General features: G+C 52.9%; 1 protein-coding gene across 4 annotated transcripts in view; it reads left to right on the forward strand.

Moving 5' to 3' along the window:
* The first annotated feature begins 892 nt into the window (after nt 1–892).
* Nucleotides 893–23,300, forward strand: part of NUP210 (nucleoporin 210) — a 109,246-nt gene continuing 86,838 nt past the window's right edge. The window contains exons 1-3 of one of the 4 annotated variants that reach the window (XM_053898569.1): nt 893–1,280; nt 20,511–20,647; nt 22,341–22,472. In XM_053898569.1, coding sequence (XP_053754544.1) covers nt 1,108–1,280; nt 20,511–20,647; nt 22,341–22,472 — 442 coding nt within the window. In that variant the 5' untranslated portion in view covers nt 893–1,107. Of the gene's footprint in view, nt 1,281–5,917; nt 6,466–20,510; nt 20,648–22,340; nt 22,473–23,300 lie in introns of those variants that run through there. The other 3 variants (XM_053898570.1, XM_053898568.1, XM_053898567.1) reach the window with 3 other exon arrangements.

A 23,300-nucleotide genomic window follows, 5' to 3' on the forward strand; every position in this document is an offset into this window, starting at 1 on the left:
AGCACAAGACGTAGACTGAATGTAAGATCCAAGATCTCTGCATGCAGATGAATTCAGTGATGCTGAACATTCTTCTCTTTTGGAGGGGAGAGGGGGTAGAGTGAGCTCCGGCAGTGCTGGTGCTCCAAATCTGCCCTTTGGGTAACCTCCCTGACTTCCAGAAGCCAGAAGACAAGGGCTTTGGGATCTTAGAGCCCTAGCACTGCTTGCTGGGTGATCTTCGGGCCACTCAACCTGTTTCCTCCAGGAGAAATGGGGATCATAATCTCTCTCTGGCTGGGCAGTGTGGAGGCTGAAGTGGGAGGAAGCACCCAGACAGCTCTCAGTGCTTCAGCAGGTCGCTGCCCCTTGTGGAACCCGGGTCCCTCTTCTGGAAAGCACAGACCGGGGTGAAGTGCACCTCGGCACTCCGCTTCCCCAGATTTCCGGGGTGCCTGACCCTTTGCGTGTCGACGGTCAGCCTCCCCGACCGAGTTGACGGTTACGGCCTCGTTTGAGCCGCGTCCAGGCCCGGCTCAATTGCCAGAGGCGAACAGAGCTGAATGAGTGGCTGCGGGCAAGGCCGCAAGGCTCCACACTGGCGCCCAGTACAGCTGGAGAGTTTGAAACCTCGGGGTTTGAGCGCGGAGACCAGAAAACCGGGCAGCGGATCCCGCGTGGTAGAGGGGTGGCCCGCAGGCGCACGCGTTCAGGCTGACCCCACGTGGGCGCGCGCCCTAGCCTCTCATCCCCCGCCTTACGGTGGCTCGGGCACGGGCCCCAACCCCCACCGTGTCCCGGGGCGCGTGTCCCACATTACCCACCCTCTCCCCGCCCGCACTGCGCGGCCAAGGGCGCGCGCGCTCTAGATGCTCCCTCCGCCCCGCGTGGTCGGGGGCGCGCGGGCCGGGGCCGGGGGTGGGGTCGCCACGGGCTCGGCCCCTTCAGTTCCCGCGCTCGGGCCCCGCCGAGGCCCAGGAAGTGGCCCTAGGCCGCGGCCCTCGCCCCGCCTCCTCCCGCCCGCGCTTATCACCTGCTGGCCCGGCGCACGCGGGCGGGGAAGGAGGGCGACAGGGGGAGCGCGCGGGCGGCCAGGAGCCGGGTCGCCGGAGGTGAAGCGCGGCGAGGATGGCGGCGCGGGGCCCGGGGCTACCGCCGCTGCTGCTCGCGCTCTCGGTGCTGCTGGCGCTGGGTCCCACCGCCGCGGCGGCCAAGCTCAACATCCCCAAAGTGCTGCTGCCCTTCACGCGGGCCACGCGCGTGAACTTCACGCTGGAGGCCTCGGAGGGCTGCTACCGCTGGTGAGGCGCGCGGCCCACGGCCGGAGGAGGGAGGGCCCCGGGGCCGGGCGGGCCGGCAGGCGGGCGCGCGCTGCAGGTGCGCCGGCGCGGGGAGAGCGCGGCCGCGGCTCGCCGGGCCGGGCCGCGCGGGGCCGGCGGGAGCGCGCGGCTTCCGGGGCCGGGGCGGGCGCCCGGGGGCCGGCGGGGCGGCCGGGCGCGCCCCCAGCGGGCCCGCGCGCAGCAGGTGCGCCGGCGCGCGCTTTCTGGGCACCCGGGCCGCTGCCAGGCCGCCCAGGCCCGCCGGAGAGGCCGGCCGCGCGGAGCTCGGCGGCTTGCGCGCGGGTCGCCGTCACTGCGCATGGCGCCGCCTGGGCCTCCGCGCGCCTCCGGCTGGAAGGGAGCGGGGCCCGGGCCGCAGCTAGCTGTTTGTGCGGGAGGAGGGAGCCCGAGAGTCGGCCTGACTTGAGGAAGGGCTCCGGGAAGGCCCTACCAGGGAAAGGGGTCTTCAGGACTTCCCCTGTGGGGAGAGGAGTGCCCTGGAGCTCCTGGGCCGGGGATGGGGGTCCGCGTGGTCTTACTCTTCCCCTTCATGTCCAGGACTCTGGGGAGGGGATGCTCAAGGCCCTACAAAGCCCTAGCCCGGAGACGCAGGTTTCTTGGTTTTGGCCGGTGATGGGGGACTCATCCCTGGCGCCGGACTGGTGTGGGAGTTGGGTTTGTGGGGAAGTATGAAAGGCGTGCGTGGGAAGAATCATACCCGTTCGGCATCGTTGGGAGGAACATAAACCTTTGATGAAAGGTCTTGCGAAGGAAACCCTAGGGACCCATTTTACAGATGAGAAATGAAACGCAAGGACTGGTTGGTGATTCACCTCCGGTTGTCCAGAGTGGGGTTAAGCCTTTATGCTCAAAACTCAGGCTTTTTTTTTTTCTGTCCCCTCCGCGCTTCCTGGGGCATCAGGAATTCTACATTCATTGTGGAGGGGTGGGATCTCGGAAACCCCAGAAAAGAATGAAACTAGAGGCCTCCGTTTGTTCCCTCTTACCCCCTAGACCGAGAGGCCTGGCTGGGCAGGGTAATGTGGCTCAGACCGTCCATCTAACCCGCCAGAGAATTCAGCTTCTGCCAGGGTGTGACTGAGGCCCCACCTTGCTAGAGATGAAAAAAGGCGGTTCTCTGCCCGCTGGCTTCCATGAGGCGCTTTTGCCTGTCCCTTCCTTTTCCTGTTTGATGCCTGGGCCGGTGCTGAGGCTCAACAAGGTGTGATCACGTTTCAGAGAACAGGTGTGCGTATGTATATTTTGAGTCTGTCTGGATATCAGTGTGTGCCTATCAGGCAGACATGCTTGACCCCCCACCCTGGCCCAGAGCAGCGGTCTTCCTCCTCAAGGATGCTGTTTGCAGCTATGTGTTTTCTGAAAGCGGCCTTGTGAAATAAAGCCATGCTGAGTCAGCCAATTGCATTTGGGGCTTAGTGCCTTATGCCCCGGGAGGGTCTTGTTTCTGGCTTGGTACCAGAGGCTGGCCTTTGGCTCAAAAGTTTTCTATATACCTGACTAGGGCCTTGTCTTGTGTGGGAAGATGAACTGCTAGTCCATGCTTTCCAGGAGATACATGCTTTTTCTCTGGTGGAGGTTGTCTGTTCTCTTGATATATGCGCAAGAAAGAGGAAGCTGATTGTTAAAAACAGCTGGCTTCAAATGAATCCCTTTGGATGTATTTGTGTGCTGCTTCCTTTGAGATTCTGTAGCTACACTTTTTTCCCGCCTAAGTACATTTTCTTTTCTGAGAGGGGCTGGTGATTTTTAATTTACTTGTAAAGCTTCTTAGGAGGAAGGGGGGAAAAAAACCACATTCCTAATCTCCTATGCATCAGAGAAGTGCTAAGTACCTTATGACTTGTTTTGCATCTGATCCATCATTTTCATCGCAAATGTGTGACTGCTTAGCTTATGTGTCTCTTCAGAGGTATTTGGTGGTGGTGATTTTCCCCTTAATTTCACAGGAAAATCTTCCATCAATCAAGCATTGAAAATATTTATTTTTAGTAGTGCTGTTCCTAGTTTAGTTCTCTGTTGCTTTAGTTTTTGAAGAATTTCCTCTGGAGGTTTTAAGAGTTGGCATGCAGATGAGCTGTACGTCCGCAGGTATCTAAACCTGGGAGGAAACTATCCCCTTCATCCAGGAAGTTAAGTCTGCTATGGAAGAACAAAAGAATTAAAACTCTCCTGGACCTTGGGGGAACTTTTGCTCAATCGTTTGAATTTGGAGCCAGGTTCCACGTTTACCCTGAAACCACTGCATGCCTCAGCCAGTGCCTTAAAGTTGACACTTTTCCTCTTTCTTGATTTTATAGCATCAGATAGTCGGACAGTGTTTGGCCTGGGGAGCCCTAGAGATCGTAATGCAAATTGTCCTCGGGGCCTCAGAGAAGGAAGGGCTCTGTGATGTGGCATAAACACAGGTGGTCCCCGACCAGCGATGGTTCTACTTAGATTGTTCAGCTTTATGATGGTGCAAAAGCGATAGGCATTCAGCAGAAACTGTACTTGGGACTTTGAGACTGTACTTGGGACTTTAGATCACTTCCTGGGCTAGCGGCATGCAGTCTGACGCTCCCTCCGCGAAGCTGGGCAGCAGGCAGCAGCTACAGGTCAGTCATGCGATCACGCGGGTCAACACCCAATACCCTTACAAGCATTGTTATTCACTTCCAGGTACAGTATTCAACAGTTATAGGACACACTCAACATTTCATTATCAGATGGGTCTCTGTTAGAGGATTTTGCCCAACCGGAGGCTAATATAAGTGTTCCCAGCACGGTTAAGGTAGGCCAGGCCAAACTATGATGTTTGGTACATTTGGTGTATTAAATGCATTTTCAACTTGAAATACATATGTTTTTGAAGTTTATTTTGGAGGGAGGGAGAGAGAGAGAGGGAGAGAGAGAGAGAGAGAGAGAGAGAATACAAGTGGGGGAGGGGCAGAGAGAGAGAGGGAGAGAGAGAGAATCCCAAGCAGGCTCCCCTCTGATAGCCCGATGTGGGCCTTGAACTCACACACCATGAGATCATGACCTGAGCCAAAATCAAGAGTCGGACGCTTCACCGACTGAGTCACCCAGGCGCCCCGATAGTTTCAATTTGAGATGCGTTTATCGGGGCCTGACCCCATCATAAGTCGAGGGAGATCTGTGGCAATAGTCTCTGAGTTGAGTGGGAGCTCACGGGATGCCACCATTCCCACCTCCTTCCGGGACTTGCGGCCTCCGGCTAATTGGCCAGCCACTGATTGACTCACAACCCTGAGATTAAGAGTTGCACAGTCCACCGACTGAGCCAGCCAGGAGCCTCAGGTCTTTTTTTTTTTTTTTTTTTTTTTTTAAGGTATCCTTTTATATACAAAATGGCATTACATAGACAATTGGGAAAATATAGAAAAAGAGAAATAGGCCCTAATCCTTCAGCGTAACACGGCCAGTCACTATTTGAGCTTCCTTTTAGTCACTAATTCCCCCCCTGGAGCTCCTTTCTAACATTGCCTCATGCTTGGTACTTGGGTCATTTGGTATCTTTTTCTCTGCTAACCACCAGCTCACATTAAGGCTCAAGTATTTTTCTTTTCTTTTTATTTTTTTTAAGTTTATTTATTTATTTTGAGACAGAGAGAGAGAGGGAGAGAGAGAGAATGTGAGCGACAGAGGGGCAGGGAGAGAAAGAGTCCCAAGCAGGCTCTGCAATCTCAGCATGGAGCCTGACACGGGGCTTGATCTCATGAATCAAACGGTGAGATCATGACCTGGGCCAAAATTAAGAGTCAGACACTTAACTGACTGGGCCACCCGGGTGCCCAGGTCTCAAGTATTTCTTTTTTTTTTTTCAACGTTTTTTTTTTTTTTTTTTTTTTTTTATTTTTATTTATTTTTGGGACAGAGAGAGACAGAGCATGAACGGGGGAGGGGCAGAGAGAGAGGGAGACACAGAATCGGAAACAGGCTCCAGGCTCCGAGCCATCAGCCCAGAGCCTGACGCGGGGCTTGAACTCACGGACCGCGAGATCGTGACCTGGCTGAAGTCGGACGCTTAACCGACTGCGCCATCCAGGCGCCCCTCAAGTATTTCTTTAGGGTGTTTCATTATCTTCCAAAATTCTGAGTGTCTGAGCACCATTCTGGTGTTCCATCATCTGCTCACACTTTCCCCTGTGATTGAAGTCCCAGGTTCTGCTTTCTCCCCTGGGCTTGTCTTGGAGAAAGTGAGTTTCTTAGGTCAGCTTCCCAGTGCAGCCTGAGACGAGGACTTGGTTGCCTGTGGTTTATTGGAGAGTGTGCTCTCCTGGGAGGCAGGATAGGGAAGAGGAAGGACATGAGCAAGGATGTGGTCCCAGAGAAAGTCTGTGTGACTCTTGTGACCTTGTGCAGTTGAAACGCACTTCACGGCCATCTCCCTTGAGGTATAGGTGAAGCCGAGCTTTTGAGCTCGCACCCGCAGTCAGCCAGTGGCTGCCGCTGGGGAAGGGGGTGTTGTGCAACCTTCTGGGGCTCTGGGTGAAGCAGCCCTATTGGCCAGGGGTGTTTGAGTGGGTAAGGTTATGCGTGCACACCATGAGAGGCAGCATGCCCCCCGCTGAGAGGGGGGGGTCGGCCTGGTAAAGGGCATCTAGGCAGGGCATCCTAGAGCCCCCACTAAGCTGCTGTACCCAGACTTCTCCTCCTTCCCTGTGCCCGAAGAAGCCTTCCCAGGGCACCCCGAAGCTGCCTGGCGTGTTGGCCAGGCTGGGTCCTGAACCAGCGTGCACTTCTCGGCCACGGGTGTTAGGGTTCTTGGGAGGCAGATGGGAGCCCTTCCTGCTGTGGCGGTCCCCACACAGTGGCCCTTGTCCTTGGCGTGTGTTGCGTCTCACGCACCTCAGATGACCCTTGGCGAATCGGGGCACGTAAGAGCCGACAGTCCCTCTGCCCTTGCTGACCCGCGGCTGTGTGAAGTCCAAGGCCAGCAGCGCACCTCCCAGGGCCTCTCGGCCAGTCCCGCTGCAGCCTGGGGAAAGTGGAAGAGAAAGAGGAGGGGCGGGGTTTCCTCTGGCTCTTCCGGGGCCCCTTCTGCACACCGAGCCAAGGAGGAAAGTCAGCCAGCCAGCTGCCTTCTGCCGAGCTCACGGACTCGGCCTGAAGGACGGAGGCTGTTCACGTGCTTGAAGCTGGACAGGTGAGGCAGTAGAACCCAGGGGAAACTGGAGAATCAGGCCCTGAAATCGAAATAAAAAATTGACAATGTGGAAGCTTAACCACAAAAGTGGGCTTGATTCAGCGGGAGGCCCATCAGTGCTCACTGTGAAGGGCCATCCTGCCCAAGTGCACTGGTCAGCAACACACATTTCACAGATGAGGCCTGGGGGTCTACTTAGCAGGGGATGAATGTCTGTGACTTCTACCCGAGCCAGGCGCCACTCCTGGGCCTGGGGCCTGGGATCGTGAACAGGCAGATGTGTGGGTGCCCTGCTGTCCTGGAGCTTGTAGCTGGCTGGGAGAGTTAAATGATGAACCGAGATGAAATGAATGGCTGCATTTCCTATGGTAAGAAGTCTGCGAAGGACATAAAACAACACGTTGTGACAAGGGCCGCAGAAGACGGTATGCGATGTTGGGCAGGGTGGTCAGGAGAAGCCTTCTTGAAGCTGACCTGGGACCTGAACGGGTACCAGCCAGAGGGAGAAGCAAGTGCAAAGGCCCTGGGGGAGGAGCACAGACAAGGCATGTTTGGTGAGGGGAAGGGCGACGTTAGAGAGGGTGACAGGGGCCGGGCCATGTGGGACCTTGTGGGCTGTGGTTAGGAGACAGGAAGCGGGTTGCCAGGGTCAGGACTTGGGGCGTGTTAGCCTGGGACCAGTTCATTCTTAGGGCCTTGCTCTCTGCTCTGCACCCGCCTCGAGGTCGGCCTGCAGCTCGGGGCTGCCGGGGCCTCGTGCAGTTCCCTTCGACGACTCACAGAGGGAGGTGCCGGGAAATGTGTGTTGACTTGAGTTGACCTGGTGCTGGGTTGTTTTCTTCCTGCCTCCTTTGCGGTCTGCTCTGCCCTACTCTGCCCCCACAGTTGGGTGGCTTCCTCCCTGCAGGCCCTGCCTCTGCCCCAGAGGGGCTGGAGCCTGCAGGTGGAGGGGAGGCGGGCTGTGCTTCCCTCCACTCCCACCCACCCCCTGCTCCTGTGCATCTCTCACTTCTCGTTTTTGGACTCTCTTTCTGGCCTGGCCTTGGGTTCCCCTGCCCAGCTCCTGTTCCTGTGTTCTGAGGAGTCGTGAGTGGTTCCCCCAAGGCCGTGGGGCTCCAGAGCGCCTGACGCAGTGTGTGTGAGCTGGCCTTCTGTCCCGCGGAATGGGAAAGACTGACTGACCCTTCCAGAAGCCACTGTCAGCCCGTTAGGTTTCCTCAAAATAAAAGTGGATTTCTGGTGCCAATATGCAGCTTACATTTTTGTTTGTTTGTTTCTTAAATTGTGGAAAGATATGCATCTTGCAAAATTTACCATCTTAATCCTGTTTAGGTGCACAGTTCAGTGGCTTGAAGCACATTCATACTGTTGTGCAGCCATCCCCACCGTCCATGTGCAGAACTTTTTGATAATCCTCAACTGAAACTCTGCCCCATCAGACAGAAACTGCCCCCCTCCTCCCCCCACAGCCCCTGGAAACCACCATTCTGCTTTCCTTAACACCTTTGAATAGTTGCGTGTCTCCTGAGAGCAGACATGCCCCCCCCCCCCCCCCCCCCCCAGAGTCTGGTAACATTGTTTTGATACATTTGTTTTTATGGTTTCCAGAGATGTAGGGCAAACGGTATGGGCTTTTCATTTTCACTAGTGATACAAGGTTTCCTTTAAGAAAATTATTTTTGGGGGTGCCTGGGTGACTTAGTTGGTTAAGTGTCCCAACTTTGGCTCAAGTCATGATCTTGCGGTTTGTGGGTTCGAACCCCGCATTGGGCTCTGTGCTGACAGCTCGGAGCCTGGAGCCTGCTTCGGATTCTTTGTCTCCCTCTCTCTCTGCCCCTCCTCTGCTTGCTCTCTGTCTCTCTCTCTCTAAATAAATAAAACATTAAAAAATTTTTTTTAAATTATTATTTTTTAACATGTTTTATTTACATATTTTGAGAGAGAGGAGGGGCAGAGAGAGGGAGAGAGAGAATCCCAAGCAGGCTCCGCGCTGTCAGCAGAGAGCCTGATGTGGGGCTTAAACCCACGAACGGTGAGATCACAACCTGAGCCCAAATCAAGAGTCGGACGCTTAACCGACGGAGCCACCCCACAGGGTTTCCTTTTAAAGTGCTTTTTCTTTAAAGAAGAATCCATCTAGAAGAAAAAAATAAGAAAACGATGCAAGGGTTACCTGGACGTGACTGGACCCCTGGAGGGCAGCATACAGAGAGGGGGCCTGGAGGTGGGGAAGGGGCTGGCAGACCGCAGCTGTGCAGGCAGCTGCCGGGGAAGCCGGACATGCACATCCAGAGGCTTCAGATATCGAAGGGTGTGTGTGGCAGAGGGAGCCAAGATAGCAGAACCAGTTTTTTGTTTTTTTTTCTGCGAATCCCTTTATATTATTCCCCACTTAATCCTAAAAAAAAAAAAAAAAAAAAAAAAAAAGGCAACAAAAACAAAAAACCCTTTTTGGTAAGAAGGACTACTCCCTGTGCAAATTGGTAGCCGGAGATGAGCTGGTTACTGGAAGAACCAGGTCGCCGTCCCCAGAGCCAGCTCGCTCCCGGGACCACACGGGATGGTGCCAGCGCTTCTCAGCCAGTGGGTGGTTCACCCGGGTCCCTTCAATAGGCCTTAATAAGATCAAGGACACTTTTCAGAAGCAGGATAAAGGATACACGTGGGGTTGTGATTCAGGAGGGGGCTGAGGCCTCTTCCGCTAGAGTCTGGGAGCCCGGGCCCTCCCCTCGGGCAGCCCCAGGGCGGGTGGGAGGCCTTTGGCCCTGTTTTGAATAACAGTGCCTCCAGCAGGAGGGAGTAGGGCCCTGTCTGGACTGGGACCGGACCGGACCGGGTCCAGAGCCAGGCTGGGCTGAGCCTTTTTTTTTCCTAGGAATGTGACCTTGGGCTGGTGACTTAACATCTCTGTGGAGATCTCAGGTGTCAAATGGGGGTCTTACCAGGATGCTAGGAGCAAATGAAACAGTTGCGTTGTGTTTCACCCTGTGCCTGGCAGAGTAAACACATAATGAATACAAGGGTTTTTTTTGGGTTTTGCTTAAAAAGAGAAAAAAATACCAGTACTTTGAATGAAATAAAGCAATAAGCCTTGAAGGATTCAGTCAGGGGTGTTTCTTTCGTCCAGATTCTTCTGCCTATAGGCAACAGGAAGTTCAAGCCAAAATAGTTTAAATAAAACCAAGGAATGTTGTTTTGGCTTCCGGAACTGAACTGAACGCCCTCGCTTCTGTGCTGCAGGGGTTCGTGTGACGTCAGCAGGACCTGGCTTCTCGGTCCTTGGGTCTTGGCTTTGGCCGGGTACCCTCCTGGGGTGTCAAGGTCACAGTTCCAGCCGTACAGCCCCCAGAGTCCAGTCTAGGGGGGCACAGGCCACAGCACCCATTCGGGCTGACTCACCTGGGCACGTGCCTGGGTCTGAACCCCTCTCCAGGCAGGTGAACACAGAGAGCCGATTGGCCAGGCCCCAGCTACTTGTCTCCTAGAGTCTGGAGCAGGGTGAGCTCTCTGCAGCCTTATGGTCTGAGAGTGTGAGGAGAGGCAGCACCCACAGAAAAGCTGGGTACTGTTACTGAGAGAGGTGGATGGGGGCTGGCCAGCCAAAATCCAACATGGGCCACCAATGGGAATGACATCCTCCTTGCCTTCCATTCAGTTAGGACATTTGGTGAAATTAGGTTTCTAATTAAAAACCTTCTCACAGGGGCGCCTGGGTGGCTCAGTCGGTTAAGCGTCCGACTTCGGCTCGGGTCGTGATCTCACAGTCCGTGAGTTCAAGCCCCGTGTCGGGCTCTGTGCTGACAGCTCAGAGCCTGGAGCCTGTTTCAGATTCTGTGTCTCCCTCTCTCTGACCCTTTCCTGTTCATGCTCTGTCTCTCTCTGTCTCAAAAATAAATAAAGGTTAAAAAAAAATTAAAAAAAAAAAAAAACCTTCTCACAAAGAAAAGTCCAAGCCCAGGGGTACCTGGGTGACTCAGTTGGTTGAGTGTCCGACTTCGGCTTAGGTCACAATCTTGCAGGTTGTGTGTTTGAGCCCCACGTCGGGCTCTGTGCTGATAAGCACGGAGCCTGGAGCCTGCTTGGGATTCTGTCTCTCTCTCTCTCTCTCTCTCTGTCCCTCCCCACTCATGCTCTGTCTTTCTCTCTCAAAAATAAATAAACATTAAAGAAAGAAAGAAAGAAAGAAAGAAAGAAAGAAAGAAAGAAAGAAAGAAAGAAAGAAAGAAAGAAAATTCCAAGCCCAGATGGCCTGTGTGTAAATCCCACAAAACACTTAAGGGATGGATAGTACATGTTTTGTATAAAGTCAAGAAAGAAAAAGGAGTGATGATACCCTAGGTCATTTTTATGAGGTCAACATTCCACTTATTGCCAACCAGACAAAAACATTACAAGAATAAGAAATCCACAGGAGAAAAGCACAAATTCTTTAACGGAATAGTAGCAAGTCAGATCCAGAAAACTATAAAAAGGATGATGAGTCACCATGACCCACTGGGATAAATCCCAGAAATGCAAGGTTGGTTTAACATTCACAATCACGGTAAGTCACCGTATCAATGGAATGAAGAAGAAAAGCCATATAATTGTCTCCATAGGTGCAGTGCATTCAACACCCATTCACGGTTCAACATTTGTAGTAAACTAGGCATAGAAGAGAATGTATAACCTGATACAGGGCACCTGCCAAACCTTGTACCAGAGTCTTGTGCTAAAGGTATTGGGGGCAAGAAGTCCCCAAGGAGTCCACAAGCCACGGACTCGGTCTTCACATTGTCTCTGAGGGAAGTTGGACAGGAAAAGGTCATTGCCAAGCCGCTGCCTGGAGACATCTGTGCTTGCTGAGCTGTTTGCCTTGAATGCTCTTCCCTCAGATATTCAAAGGGCCAACGTCTGCCTCTCCTTCAGAGACATTTCAGTCTGTGCTCGTGTCACCCTCTCTGTTAAGGCTTCCTCTGACCATCCTCCCAAAAATCGCAACCTTTCCCGTCCCTGCTTTATGTTTGTCCACAGCCCTATTGTGTAAGATCCTGCATTCACTTACTTGTTTTTATTCTTCGCACTGAAATGTAAGCTCCATGAAGATGGGGATTAATGCATATCTTGTCCCTTGGTGTATCCCCAGCACTTAGAGCAGCAGATAACCTGGAGTACAGCATATAACCCAGCAAATGTGGATTCGGTGCATGAATGCATGAGGACCAGTGGGGCTGTGGGGGCTGAGAGGAGGGGGTGAGGAGGCTTGGGGATGGGGCCGTGCAAGAGCTGCCATTTACCGCGAGCCACGAAGCCATGAAGGCTGGTAGCCTGAGAGCTGGGAGAAGGAAGGGCATGTGAGGTGGCAGGAACGGCAGAAGCAAAGGAATGGAGGTATGAAAGCTGGGGGGGAGGGTGGGAGGGAATTCCGGGCAGAGGCTAGACTTGAAGTCTGATGGGTCGGGATCTTGCTGGTGGTGTGGTTTTGGGCCAGTTACCCTGCCTTGGCTCCACCGTTGACGGTGGGGGTCCCTGATGAAGCTGCTATGGGGGCCTGACAACAGGGACCAGGGTCCGGCTTCGCTCAGGGAAACGGATGGACACGGTGAGGCATAAATGGTCATGATCTAGAAGGACCTGCATTGTCTTCCTTCCCTTAAAAAGCTAAGTTCTCGTGGTCAGCACTGCACGAAAGGCCTCTCATTTGAGAACCTTGTGTTTCCTGAACTTGAGAGCTTGCTATGTTTAAGGCCCATAATGAGAGCTTTATATCTTCTATCCCATCTAATCCACCCCGATCCTTTGCGTCAGGAACTATTTTTATTCCACCGTGCAAATGAAGAGACAGAGGCCTGGAGAGATTAGATTGTTTGGTTAAGGCCACACAGCAGGTGAGTGGCAGCACCCTGCTGTCTTAGGACGACACCTTGTAGCAGAGACCAACAGAGAACAGAGGGAGGCCTGTCACCATCACCAAGTGCTGCTTACCACGCTGCGCCAGGGGCCCGGGGGAGCCCTGGGAGCCTGTCCTGTGGGCCCTGGGGCGTGCCGGTCAGTGGGAAGACGGGGCCCACCAACCACCGGCTGAGATGTATGGAAGGACCGTGCACGTGCGAGCTGGGGCATCATGAATCCTGTCAGTGGACTGACAGTTAATTTAAACTGGGGTCAGAGGAAGGCTCTTCAGCAGAAAAGCCGTAGGAGCCAGGACTTGTCTCTTTGGTGGAACACGGTGTTATGTGCAAATGAATTGGGCTGTGCAAATTCATTCATTCATTCATTCATTCATTCATTCATTCATTCATATGTGCAAATGAATTGGGCTGTGGCCGCAGAGAGCTGGCTTCCGTGGGTGGCAGGTTGCCTAGAGGGCGTCTCAGCTGTCTGGGCTGCACGCGGACCTGCCTCCTAGGCTGTTAGTGCTTGTCTGTCTCTGAGCCCCGTCCCCCGGGGTCTGTCCCGAGGATCCCGTGCACTGTTGCCTGGGATGTGTGCGGCCGCCACGTTCGGTCTTGTGGCATGGGACACATCTTTCATCGCCTCCTCTGCTCCTCGCCGTGGGACCTGCCCAACCAGAGAGGGGACTTGCTGGTCTCCAGAGCCCCTGACGTCAGTGCGTGAGGCTGCTCTGTCCTTGTTTTTCTGGAAGCATGGGGAAATGGCAGCTGATAGAGTAGTGCCAGAGAGAAGGTGTAGCTGGCGTGGTGGGACCAGGTCGCTCTCCCTCTGCCCCTTGTCTCCCACGCCGTGAAGCTGCAGACGCTTCGGGCCACTGTCAGAGTTTGGCTTTGTCTTACTCATGACCTGCATTGGAATTTGCTTACTGTTTCCTACAAAATGACTCACTTTTTTGGGAAATTGATACTGTCTTTAGTATAAACATTTATGAACTCATGAGTTTGATACATTTGTTTTTCGTAACACACTTTACCATGAAAGAATAACAATTGAGGGGCACCTAGGTGGCTCAGTCGGTTAAGCATCCAACCTCCACTCAGGTCATGATCTCGTGCTTCGCGAGTTCAAGCCCTGCATCAGGCTCCGTGCTGGCATTGTGGGGCCTGCCTGGGATTCTCTCTCTCTCTCTCTCTCTCTCTCTCTCTCTCTCTCTCTCTCTCTCTCAAAACAAATAAACCTTTTAAAAATTTTTAAAAAATAAAGTGAAAGAATAAGAATTGAAATACATAAAGAGTTCATTTAAAAAATAGTTCGTCTGTAAATGACTCCTCTTTGCTGTTGTGTGTATCATACCCCGGTGAAAATACTTATGAAGAGGGAGAAGTATCTGACCTGGAGTTGCACAGACCTTGCTGTGATCCCTGGCCCTGCCACTGACAGCTGTGGGGCTTGGGGAAAATTACTTGACCTCTCTGAGCCTCAGTTTTGTTTTCCCAGAAGGCCAGCTGGAGGATAAGTAATCTGATGGATGTAAGTATTCAACCCTGGTTTAACATGTGGTGCACAATCCCCTTTCTTATCTTCTAGCCCCTCCCTGTGTTAGTAAGGATTCTCTAGAGAAACAGGACCAATAGCATATAATTTTATTATATACGAAGGGATTTATTACAAGGAATTGGCCCATATGATTATGGAGGTTCACAAGTCCCAAGATCTGCAGGGTGAGTTGGCGAGCTGGAGACCCAGGGAAGCCAATGATGTAATTCCCATCCAAAGGCTGGCAGACTGGAGACCCAAGAAAAGCTGATGTTTCAGTTTGAGTCTGAAGGCAAGAATAAGCCAATGTCCCAATTCAGAGGCAGTCAGCAAGAGAAATTCTTTTTTTCTTGGAGGAGGATCAGCCCTTTTGGGCTCTCCAAGCCTTCAACTGATTGGGTAAGGCCCACCGACATTAGGGCAATCTGCTTTACTCGGTCTACTGGTGTAAATGTTAATCTCATCCAAAAATACCCTTGCAGAAACACCCAGAATAATGTTTGCCCAGTTAACCTCGTGGCCCAGTCAAGCTGACCCCTAAGATTAATTACCATATTCCCCCAGCACGCGCGCGCGCGCACGCACACACACACACACACACACACACACACATACACATTTAAAAAAAATTTTTTTTTAAGTTTATTTTTTGACAGAGACAGAGTGTGAGCATGAGCTGGGGAGGGGCAGAGAGAGAGACAGAGGGAGACACAGAATCCGAAGCAGGCTCCAGGCTCCGAGCTGACAGCACAGAGCCCAACGTGGGGCTCGAACTCATGAACTGTGAAATCATGACCTGGGCCGAAGTTGGACGCTTAACCGACTGAGCCACCCAGGCGTCCCCCCCCCCTTTTTTTTTAAGTTTTATGTAAGTAATCTCTATACCCAACATGGGACTCGAACTCACGACCCTGAGATCAAGAGTCATATGCTCTTCCAACTAAGCCAACCAGGTGCCCACCGCTTTTATACTTTAATCGAAACATGGTCCCTGGATGTCTCAGCACTAGCCAGATGTGAGGTACGCCTGCCCATCATCACCTCTGTTATCTCCTCTGGCACTCCCTGTCTCTGCCTGCCTCGGCGTGATTAGCCACTGTGTCTCCAGAATTGCCCGTCCTCCCCCTTTGGAAAAGCGAGTCTTCTCTTGCTGGATCCTAGACGCAGAAACATTCCAGAATTGCATATGTGTGGCCAACTCTTCCATTCCCAGCCCTGGGAGGAGCCAGCCTGAGTCTCCAGGGCATCTGTGGGGTTTTATGAGCCCACCCTAGAGAGCTGTGAGATGCAGACACAGCCCTTCTGTGTAGTTGGGAGGGGACTCGAGTAGCAAAACACACCCAGACCCAGCCTTGATCACGTGTATCCTGGCCCTGGCATGACCTTTAACTAGGTCCCCTTGTCTTTCTGAGCCTCAGTGTGCTTCCCTGTACAAAGAGGGCACAGCAGTAGTTTTCTAAGTTGTGTCCAGTGTTAGGGGGAAGTATGCATTTCAAAGCTGAAATAGTTCTGGGGCACATTGGTGGCTCGGTTGACTGAGTGTCTGACTCTTGATTTCGGCTCAGGTCGTGATCTCATGTTTGTGGGTTTGAGCCCCGCGTCAGGCTCTGTGCTGACGGTGCGGATCTTGCTTGGGATTCTCTCTGTCTCCCTCTCTGCCCCTCCCTCTTGCATGTGCGCTCACTCTCTGTCTCTCTCCCTCAAAATAAAGGAAGAAAGAACAAAGTTGAAATAGTATAGAAAATAACGAAGAATAACATAATGCATACCCACAATGTTACCATTGGAATTAGCCATGGGTTACAATTTATGTATTTGTTTCCAGTCTGTTTCTTTTGGGTGAGAAATCCAACACTGCCAGTAACGCTCAAGTTCCCTTTGCCGCCACCCCATGTTTCACCCCTTACCCCTGGCAGTCTCTGTTCGGAGCTCGAGTCCTGAGGGTACCTTTCCCTTTGTAATTCCCAACACTTTGAGTGTGCTGTTTCATCCAGAATCCACTTGGACTTCACCATGACAGGGGCACATAATTCCTTTGTGCCTCCTAAAAGTATAGCTGAGGGGCACCTGGGTGGTGGCTCAGTGGGTTAAGCATCTGACTTCGGCTCAGGTCACGATCTCACAGTTCGTGAGTTCGAGCCCCGCATCAGGCTCTACACTGACAGTGCAGAGCCTACTTGCGATTCTCTCTGCCCCTACCCCACTTGTGCTCTCTCTCCGTCTCTCTCAAAATAAATAAACTTAAAAAAAAAAAAGAAAAGTATGGCTGAAGCAGGCAGGCCTCAGGACGCCCCAGAAAGACTCAGATAACTGAAAAGAACCCTTTTGCTGGTAACAGAAACACCACTGGAATGACTGTCTTAAGCCCTCCTGTAGGGGGGTGGCGTGAGCCTTACCAGCTTCACATGCAGCCCCCTGGTGCTGAGAGAAGATTCGCGGGTGAAACGGGCGGGCAGGGGAACGTGGTGCAGTCTGTCCCAATCCTGGCTGTCTGCCACATCTGTTGATGTTCTTTGTCACTTTATGAGGTGCCTTCTGGCCCTCCCAGCTGCTCCGTGAGGAGGGAGCCTGGCTCCCATTGTCCCAGCTTAGCCGAGGCGAGCAGGTGCAGGGCTCACATCCCACCACATGCCCGCGCTGGAGGCTGCCCTCCCTTGCCTGCGCGGATCGCGCTGTCTTCTGGCTGGGACCCTGGACAGCCCGCTCACTGCAGGCCCGAGGGTGGGTGGGGTGGGCACCTCCTTCCAGGCAGCTGGAGGCCAGGCACGCTGCTTTTCTTATCTGGAGGCTGCACTTCGTGCCCTTGTATCAGCCCTAAGTGTGAAGACGGGGAACTTTCTCAAGAGGGGCAAGAGCTCTCAGCACCCACCAACTCCAGAGCTGGTCCTTTGGGGGGGGGGGGGGATTAGAGGATATCCCCAGGACAAGTGGTAAGCTGGGAATAGTGTTTGCCTGCCTGGCTCTCAGTCCTCTGAGCTGGCCGTCGCATGCCTTCACCACTCACCTCGTGTGACAGTGACAGCTTGGGATGCAGCTGGTCTGCATGTTGGAATGATAAGGCCTGGGGTATGTTGGGTTACATCATAGGTATAATTAAGGTTAATTCACCCGTTGCTTGAATAGGACTTTTTAATAGGAACTTCAAAACATAGGCATGAATCGGCCGAGCACAGCATTTTTAGGGCAGTTGACTGTTCCGTGTGATGTTACAGATGGTGGATACGTGTCCTCATACACAGACTGTACAACCCCAGGAGTGAACCCCCCGCAAACGATGGGCTCTGGGTAATGATGCTGTGTCCGTGTAGGCGCCCCAGTTGTCACAAGTGTGCCTTCTGTCCAGGGGTGTTGACAGCGGGGGAGGCAGTGCGTGTGCGGGGGTAGAGAGTATGGAACTTTCCACACTTAGCACTCAGTTGTGTGCAAACTTAAAACTGCTCTAAACAGTCTATTAGGGCGCCCGGGTGGCTCAGTCGGTTAAGCGTCTGACTCTTGGTTTCGGCTCAGGTCACGATCTCACGGTTCGTGGGTTCGAGCCCCGCATCAGGCTCTTTGCTGACAGCTCAGAGCCTGGAGCCTGCTTCGGATTCTGTGTCCTCGGGGGCTTGGATTCCCTCCCTTGACGGTAGGTGAGGTTTATGTTCTGAGTACTTCCGGTGGCGGTGTTGGTCCATCTCCAGGCATCCTGCCAGCAGCTCAGCGTGGGCTCGTGATGTCTGTGCCACACAAGCATCCCTAGGTGTGTGTGGAGGTGCCACTGTGCCTGCCTGGCCCCGGGAGAGGCACTCGGTGACAAGTGGAGATAGATGTCTTTTGGGCTGTGGTTTCACACCATTGCTTTTTAGCCCCAGGCATTTTTGGTTTCTTACAAGTTTCTTTCTGAATACCCCAGATCAATGGAGTTCCAGTGAGTTTAAGCCAAGGGCTGGGAGGGGAGCTAAGACTGGTAGAACCTGCTCTGTGCAGAGTGCAGCTCCTAGGACAGTGCTGGGTGGGCACCCCTCCCCTGGGTCCTGCACGCTCCCTGAGCGCAACACCTTGTTCTCTGCTCTGCAGAGTGAATCAGAGGAGATCGTGCACCTGCTGACAATCCCCTGCTGGCTTGTCATGGCTCCCAGAATAAATCTGAGCTCTTTACTTGTGGCCCCCCGAGCCTCCCTGACCTCAGTTCCTGCCATCTCTTTGACCTCAACCCCCACCATCTCCTTCGAAGATTTTTTTTCCAGTTTTATTGAGCTATATTTGACACAGAACATTGTATTAGTTTAAGGTGGACAACAGAATGAGTTGATACAGGTGTATGTTGCCAAATGATCACCGCAGTACATCTAGCGAACATCCATCACCATACATAGTTACAATTTCCTTCTTGTGTTGACAACTTTTGAAATCTATTCCCTTAGCAACTTTCAAACGTGCAATACAGGATTGTTAACTGTAGTAACCATGCTGTACCTTGCATCACCAGGATTTATTTATTTTATAGCCAGAAGTTTGTACCTCTTGATTCCCTTCACCCATTTCCTCCATCCCCCTGCCTCTGGCAACCACCAGTGTATTCTCTGTTTCTGTGAGTTTGGTTGCTTTTAGAATCCACGTGTAAGTGAAATCATACAGTATTTGTCTTTCTCTTTCTGACTTACTCCACTTAGCATAACACCCTGAAGGTCCATCCATGTTGTCACCCAATGGCAGGGTTTCCTTCTCTTTTATGGCTCAGTAATATTTGTGTGTGTGTGTGGGGGGGGGAGGGTGTGTGTGTGTGTGTGTGTGTGTGTGTGTGTTCCACATGTTCTTTATCCACTTGACCACTGATGGTCACTGAGGTTGTTCCAGTGTGTTGGCTGCTGTGAATAGTGCTGCAGTACTCACGGGGGTGCAGATAGCTTCTCAAGTCAGTGATTTCATTTCCTCTGGTTATATTCCCAGAAGTGGAATTGATGAATCCTACGGGACTTGTGTTTTTAGTTTTCTCGAGGAACCTCCATACGGTTTTCCACGGTGGCTGCCCCAATTTGTATTCCCACCGATGGTGCATGAAGGCTCCCTTTTCCCCACATCCTCGCCTTGTCTTTTTGATAATAGCCATTCTAGCGGGCGTGAGGTGATAATCTCATTGTGGCTCTGATTTACGTTTTCCTGATGATGCGACTCCAGATTTTGAAAACTGCTCAAGAAAGGCCATTAGCGGCTTGGGGTGGTGGTTAGGAGCACAGGCTTTGGCCAACGCCTCTGGTCTCCTGGAATGGCGTCCCAGGCCTCAGATCACACTAGTCTTTCTGTTCCTGGAGCCCTCCTGGCTGCTGCCCACCTCCGGGCCGTGCCCGAACCCCCCGATCTTTGTGTGGTCTTCACCGAGACGCCTTCCCCGGAAGCTTCCATGAGCACCCTGTCTGCAGAGAGCTGTAATGGCACATGCTCACCCAGCACTTTCTGTGGAGTCTCCTCTCTGCTCACCCCCACTACTTCTCATCCCACCTTGGCCCAGGAACTGTCGTCAGCCTGTCATAGGTGGGGAGCCGTGGCACTGGCCTTGGGTCACTCCCCCAATCACGCCGTCCCTTCATCCTGTCGTGGGGCCCCGTCTCTCCATGGGAAGCCATCTCCTAGATTTTGCTGGTTTATTTGAGCTTATCTGCCTTTCTTCTCGTCTTTCCCCTAATGGCATCTCTGTGTGCACTGGGACTTTACGATTGTGGTTGTCTTCACAGCTGGTGGTCTCCAGGTTTCGTAGGACCTGTTGGGGGGTGGCTAATGCTTGGCTGCTCTGTGCCAGGCCCGGCCCAGAGGTCAGCACAGATCCATTGTGTTTCCTCCTCACCTGACAGCAAAGGCAGTTTTCCCACTGATAGAGAATTATTTCCTTTTCCCCCCCAATGTTTATTTATTTATTTTAATTTTTTAATGTTTATTTATTTTTGAGAGAGAGAGAGAGAAAGACAGAGCATGAGCGGGGGAGGGACACACAGAGAGAGACACAGAATCTGAAGCAGGTTCCAGGCTCCGAGCTGTCAGCACAGAGCCTGATGCGGGGCTCGAACTCACGAACTGTGAGATCATGACCTGAGTCGAACTCGGACGCTTAACCGACTGAGCCACCTAGGTGGCCCTCTTAGTGTTTATTTTTGAGAGGGAGGGAGAGAGAGAGAAAGAGAGTGAGAGGGCAAAGAGAGAGGGGGACAGAGGATCTGAAGTGAGCTCTGAGCTGTCAGCACAGACCCCGACGTGGGGCTCAAACTCATGAACCACAAGATCATGAGTTGAGCTGAAGTCAGATGCTTAACCAACTGAGCCACCCAGGCGCCCTGAGAATTATTTCTTGTTCCATAGAGAAGTCTTATAAGGCTTGTAAGGTGTTCCCATGTGTTTGGTCCCCTGTTTGATTTGCTCAGTGTGTGTGTGTTCGGGAGGGGAGGTCCCATGTCCTTCGGTGGTCATGCTTGCGTTTGAGGGGCCTCAGCCGGGCCCCCTTTCTCCCCTGGGTGTGAAACCGCCTGGACACCGCCCACCTCTACTCTGTGTTGGCGTCTGGGATGGGGCCCCGGATAGGGACCTGCAGCTCTGGCTTCTGGTCCCAGCTGTGCCTCTCGGGGTAGCCCCACCCCAGAGAGTGAAGTCTCATCTTCCTGCTGTAGGTCATCGACCCGGCCGGAGGTGGCCAGTATAGAGCCGCTGGGCGTGGACGAAGCGCAGTGCTCCCAGAAGGCAGTGGTGCAGGCCCGCCTATCCCAGCCCGCCCGCCTGACCAGCATCATCTTCGCCGAGGACATCAGTAAGAGCTCAGTGCCCTGGGACCCGTGGCGGGACAAGAGGCGGGAAGCACCCCACTGAGACCTTGGCCACACAGCCTGCCCAGGCCTGTGGCAGCGCTTCCTCTCTTGTTGGGTCAGAGGATGCTCAGGCAGGAGGAGAGGCCATGCAGGCAACACCCCCCCCCACCCCCCGTCCCTCCCCCTGGTGCTGTGTCCTGTTTCCCCCCTCACGGAGGGAGGCTGGCTTTCCTTTCTTTAAAAAAAATTTTTTTTAATGTTTTTATTTATTTTTGAGACAGAGAGAGACAGAGCATGAGCCAGGGATGGGCAGAGAGAGAGGGAGACAGAATCCGAAGCAGGCTCCAGGCTCTGAGCTGTCAGCACAGAGCCTGACGTGGGGCTCAAACTCACGGACTGTGAGATCATGACCTGAGCCGAAGTCAGATGCTTGACCAACTGAGCCATCCAGGCGCCCCTGGCTTTCCTTTCTAAATTATTATTTGTTACCCAAATAACTCTTCAATGGGGGTTGAATCAAAACGAAGAAAATTGTTGTGATTCTTTTTGTGATTCTCTTACTGCCCCATACTTAATTGACCACATCATAGTTGTAAAATGCTTAGAAGACAATGCTATTTTCTGTCATGCTTTCTTCCATTTAACGTGATATGAAAAGTTTTCATTTTGATAGTCATTTTTAACAGCTGAATAACACTTCCCACGGGGGGTTGTCCTGTAAGGATCCCCTTATATTGGACATTTAGATTGTTTTCAGCTGCTTGTTTCAGTGTTATATTTATACAGAGAACAATTAAGAAAAAAATTTGTTTTAAATAGGCCCCATGCCCAGCATGGAGCCCAATGCAGGGCTTGAACTTAAGACTCTGAGATCAAGACCTGAGTTGAGATCAAGAGTCAGATGCTTAACCAACTGAGCTGCCCAGGCGCCCCACTTTTGGGTTGTTTTAAGTTATTTACTACCAAGGATAGAGTCCCAGTTTTACATATGAACTATCTGTAAGGATTTTGATGACTGCTTTCTAACAAGGTACCATTAACAGCACACAAAGGGTTTTATATGGTGCCTGGAGAATGGTCAGAATGATTTTGTGTCACATGCTGTGATTTTTACACTGGAGAATTCTCCAGGCAATGCCATTTGTGTATCTTCTTTATGGGGCACGTAAAAAAGTCTGTGTGCTTGCTCACATAACCCATGTATTCGATAGTGCAGTTGATAGTCTGTGTAAAAGCACCCGTGTAAACGCACAGACTGACTCAGGGCGCAGTTCCTGATTTCAGCGTGGGGACGAGCATTCAGAACAGCCTCAGCTTTCTGGATGCTAACTCCTCATAAAGTACCCTGGTCATTTAACTTAGTGGTCACACCCTGAATAAAACTAGATTTTCTCAGAGGAGTTTTTTCGCACACCGCTTTAAATGCTGGTGCTCACGTTGGAGGAGTACGAGATGGGCACCTGAAATGTCTCCGAGCCCTTTCTGTGCACAGGTCCGTGCTGCCTTTTAGGAGGCCCGTGTGCTGGTCAGCGGCTTGGCTTCTGAGGGTTAGTGTGGTTCTCCCGGCCCCATTTCGGGGTGCTGGTTTTGTTGATTGCTCTCATCTTTGCCAAAATGCAAGAGCACCTGACCGGCGAGACCCTGGCGGTCAGGGTGCCGCCTTCTGTGCTGACCGGTCCGTTCCCGTCCCTCCAGCCACGGGCCAGGTCCTGCGCTGCGATGCCATCGTCGACCTCATCCACGGCATTCAGATCGTCTCCACCACCCGCGAGCTGTACCTGGAGGACTCGCCCCTGGAACTGAAGATCCAGGCCCTGGACTCTGAAGGTGAGGAGGTGCCCCTGCTTCTCTGTCCCCTCTCGTCTGACCCTGCTGTCCCCCAGGGAGGGCTGCCCCAGCCAGGATGGTGAAGCTGGCGCTGGGAAGGCACCGAAGAGGTCGGGATCGCTCTGAGTGGCCCCCAGGCGCTCGGGGGCAGCAGGGCCATGGCCGTGCCTGGCACACCCCGGCCTCTGCAGCAGTGCCTGTGAGATGAGAGCTTTGGCGTTTCCTGGAGGGGGACTCTGCGCCTGTGCACAGGGTCATGCTGGGTAGAACGCATCTTTGGGAAGCTGACGTCCGGGGTCGTGGAGCTGTGGGACGGTGGGAGAGGGTCACGGGGTCAGTACACTCTAAACAGTGGCAGTGTTCTCCCTGCCTGGCATTGAGGGCCGGAGTTGGCTTCCTGGTCCAGACTGTGGGGCGCACGTGTGTGTGTGTGTGTGCGCATGTGTGCACGCCAGGAAATGTCCCTGTGCCGGCCTCTGCACCATCCTTCACTTTGTGTCACTGGAGTCTGATACTGGATTGTCCTGGGATTCTTAGAAGATCTGTTGTTGGTACCAAGTGGGCTGTGTTGGCTGTAGCCCGACCTCGTGGCCGAGGAGCAGAGGGAAACCTGACAGTTGAGATTCCTATTGGAGAAACTAAGTCAGGCAATAGATGTCTTTCAGGCCGAGGGATCTCCCAAAAAACTTCAGCCCAGACCTTGGCACACCTTGCCTTTGAAATCTTCCCTGACCATCTCAGCTGCCTCTGCTTTAAAACAAAACAAAACAAAACAAAGAATTCTCTAGACTGGAATTTCCCAGCCCGGGTACTATCCACACTTGGGGC

This window comes from Panthera pardus, unplaced genomic scaffold, assembly GCF_024362965.1.
Source record: "Panthera pardus isolate Hobbes unplaced genomic scaffold, ASM2436296v1 HiC_scaffold_8, whole genome shotgun sequence".
Lineage (NCBI taxonomy): Eukaryota > Metazoa > Chordata > Mammalia > Carnivora > Felidae > Panthera > Panthera pardus.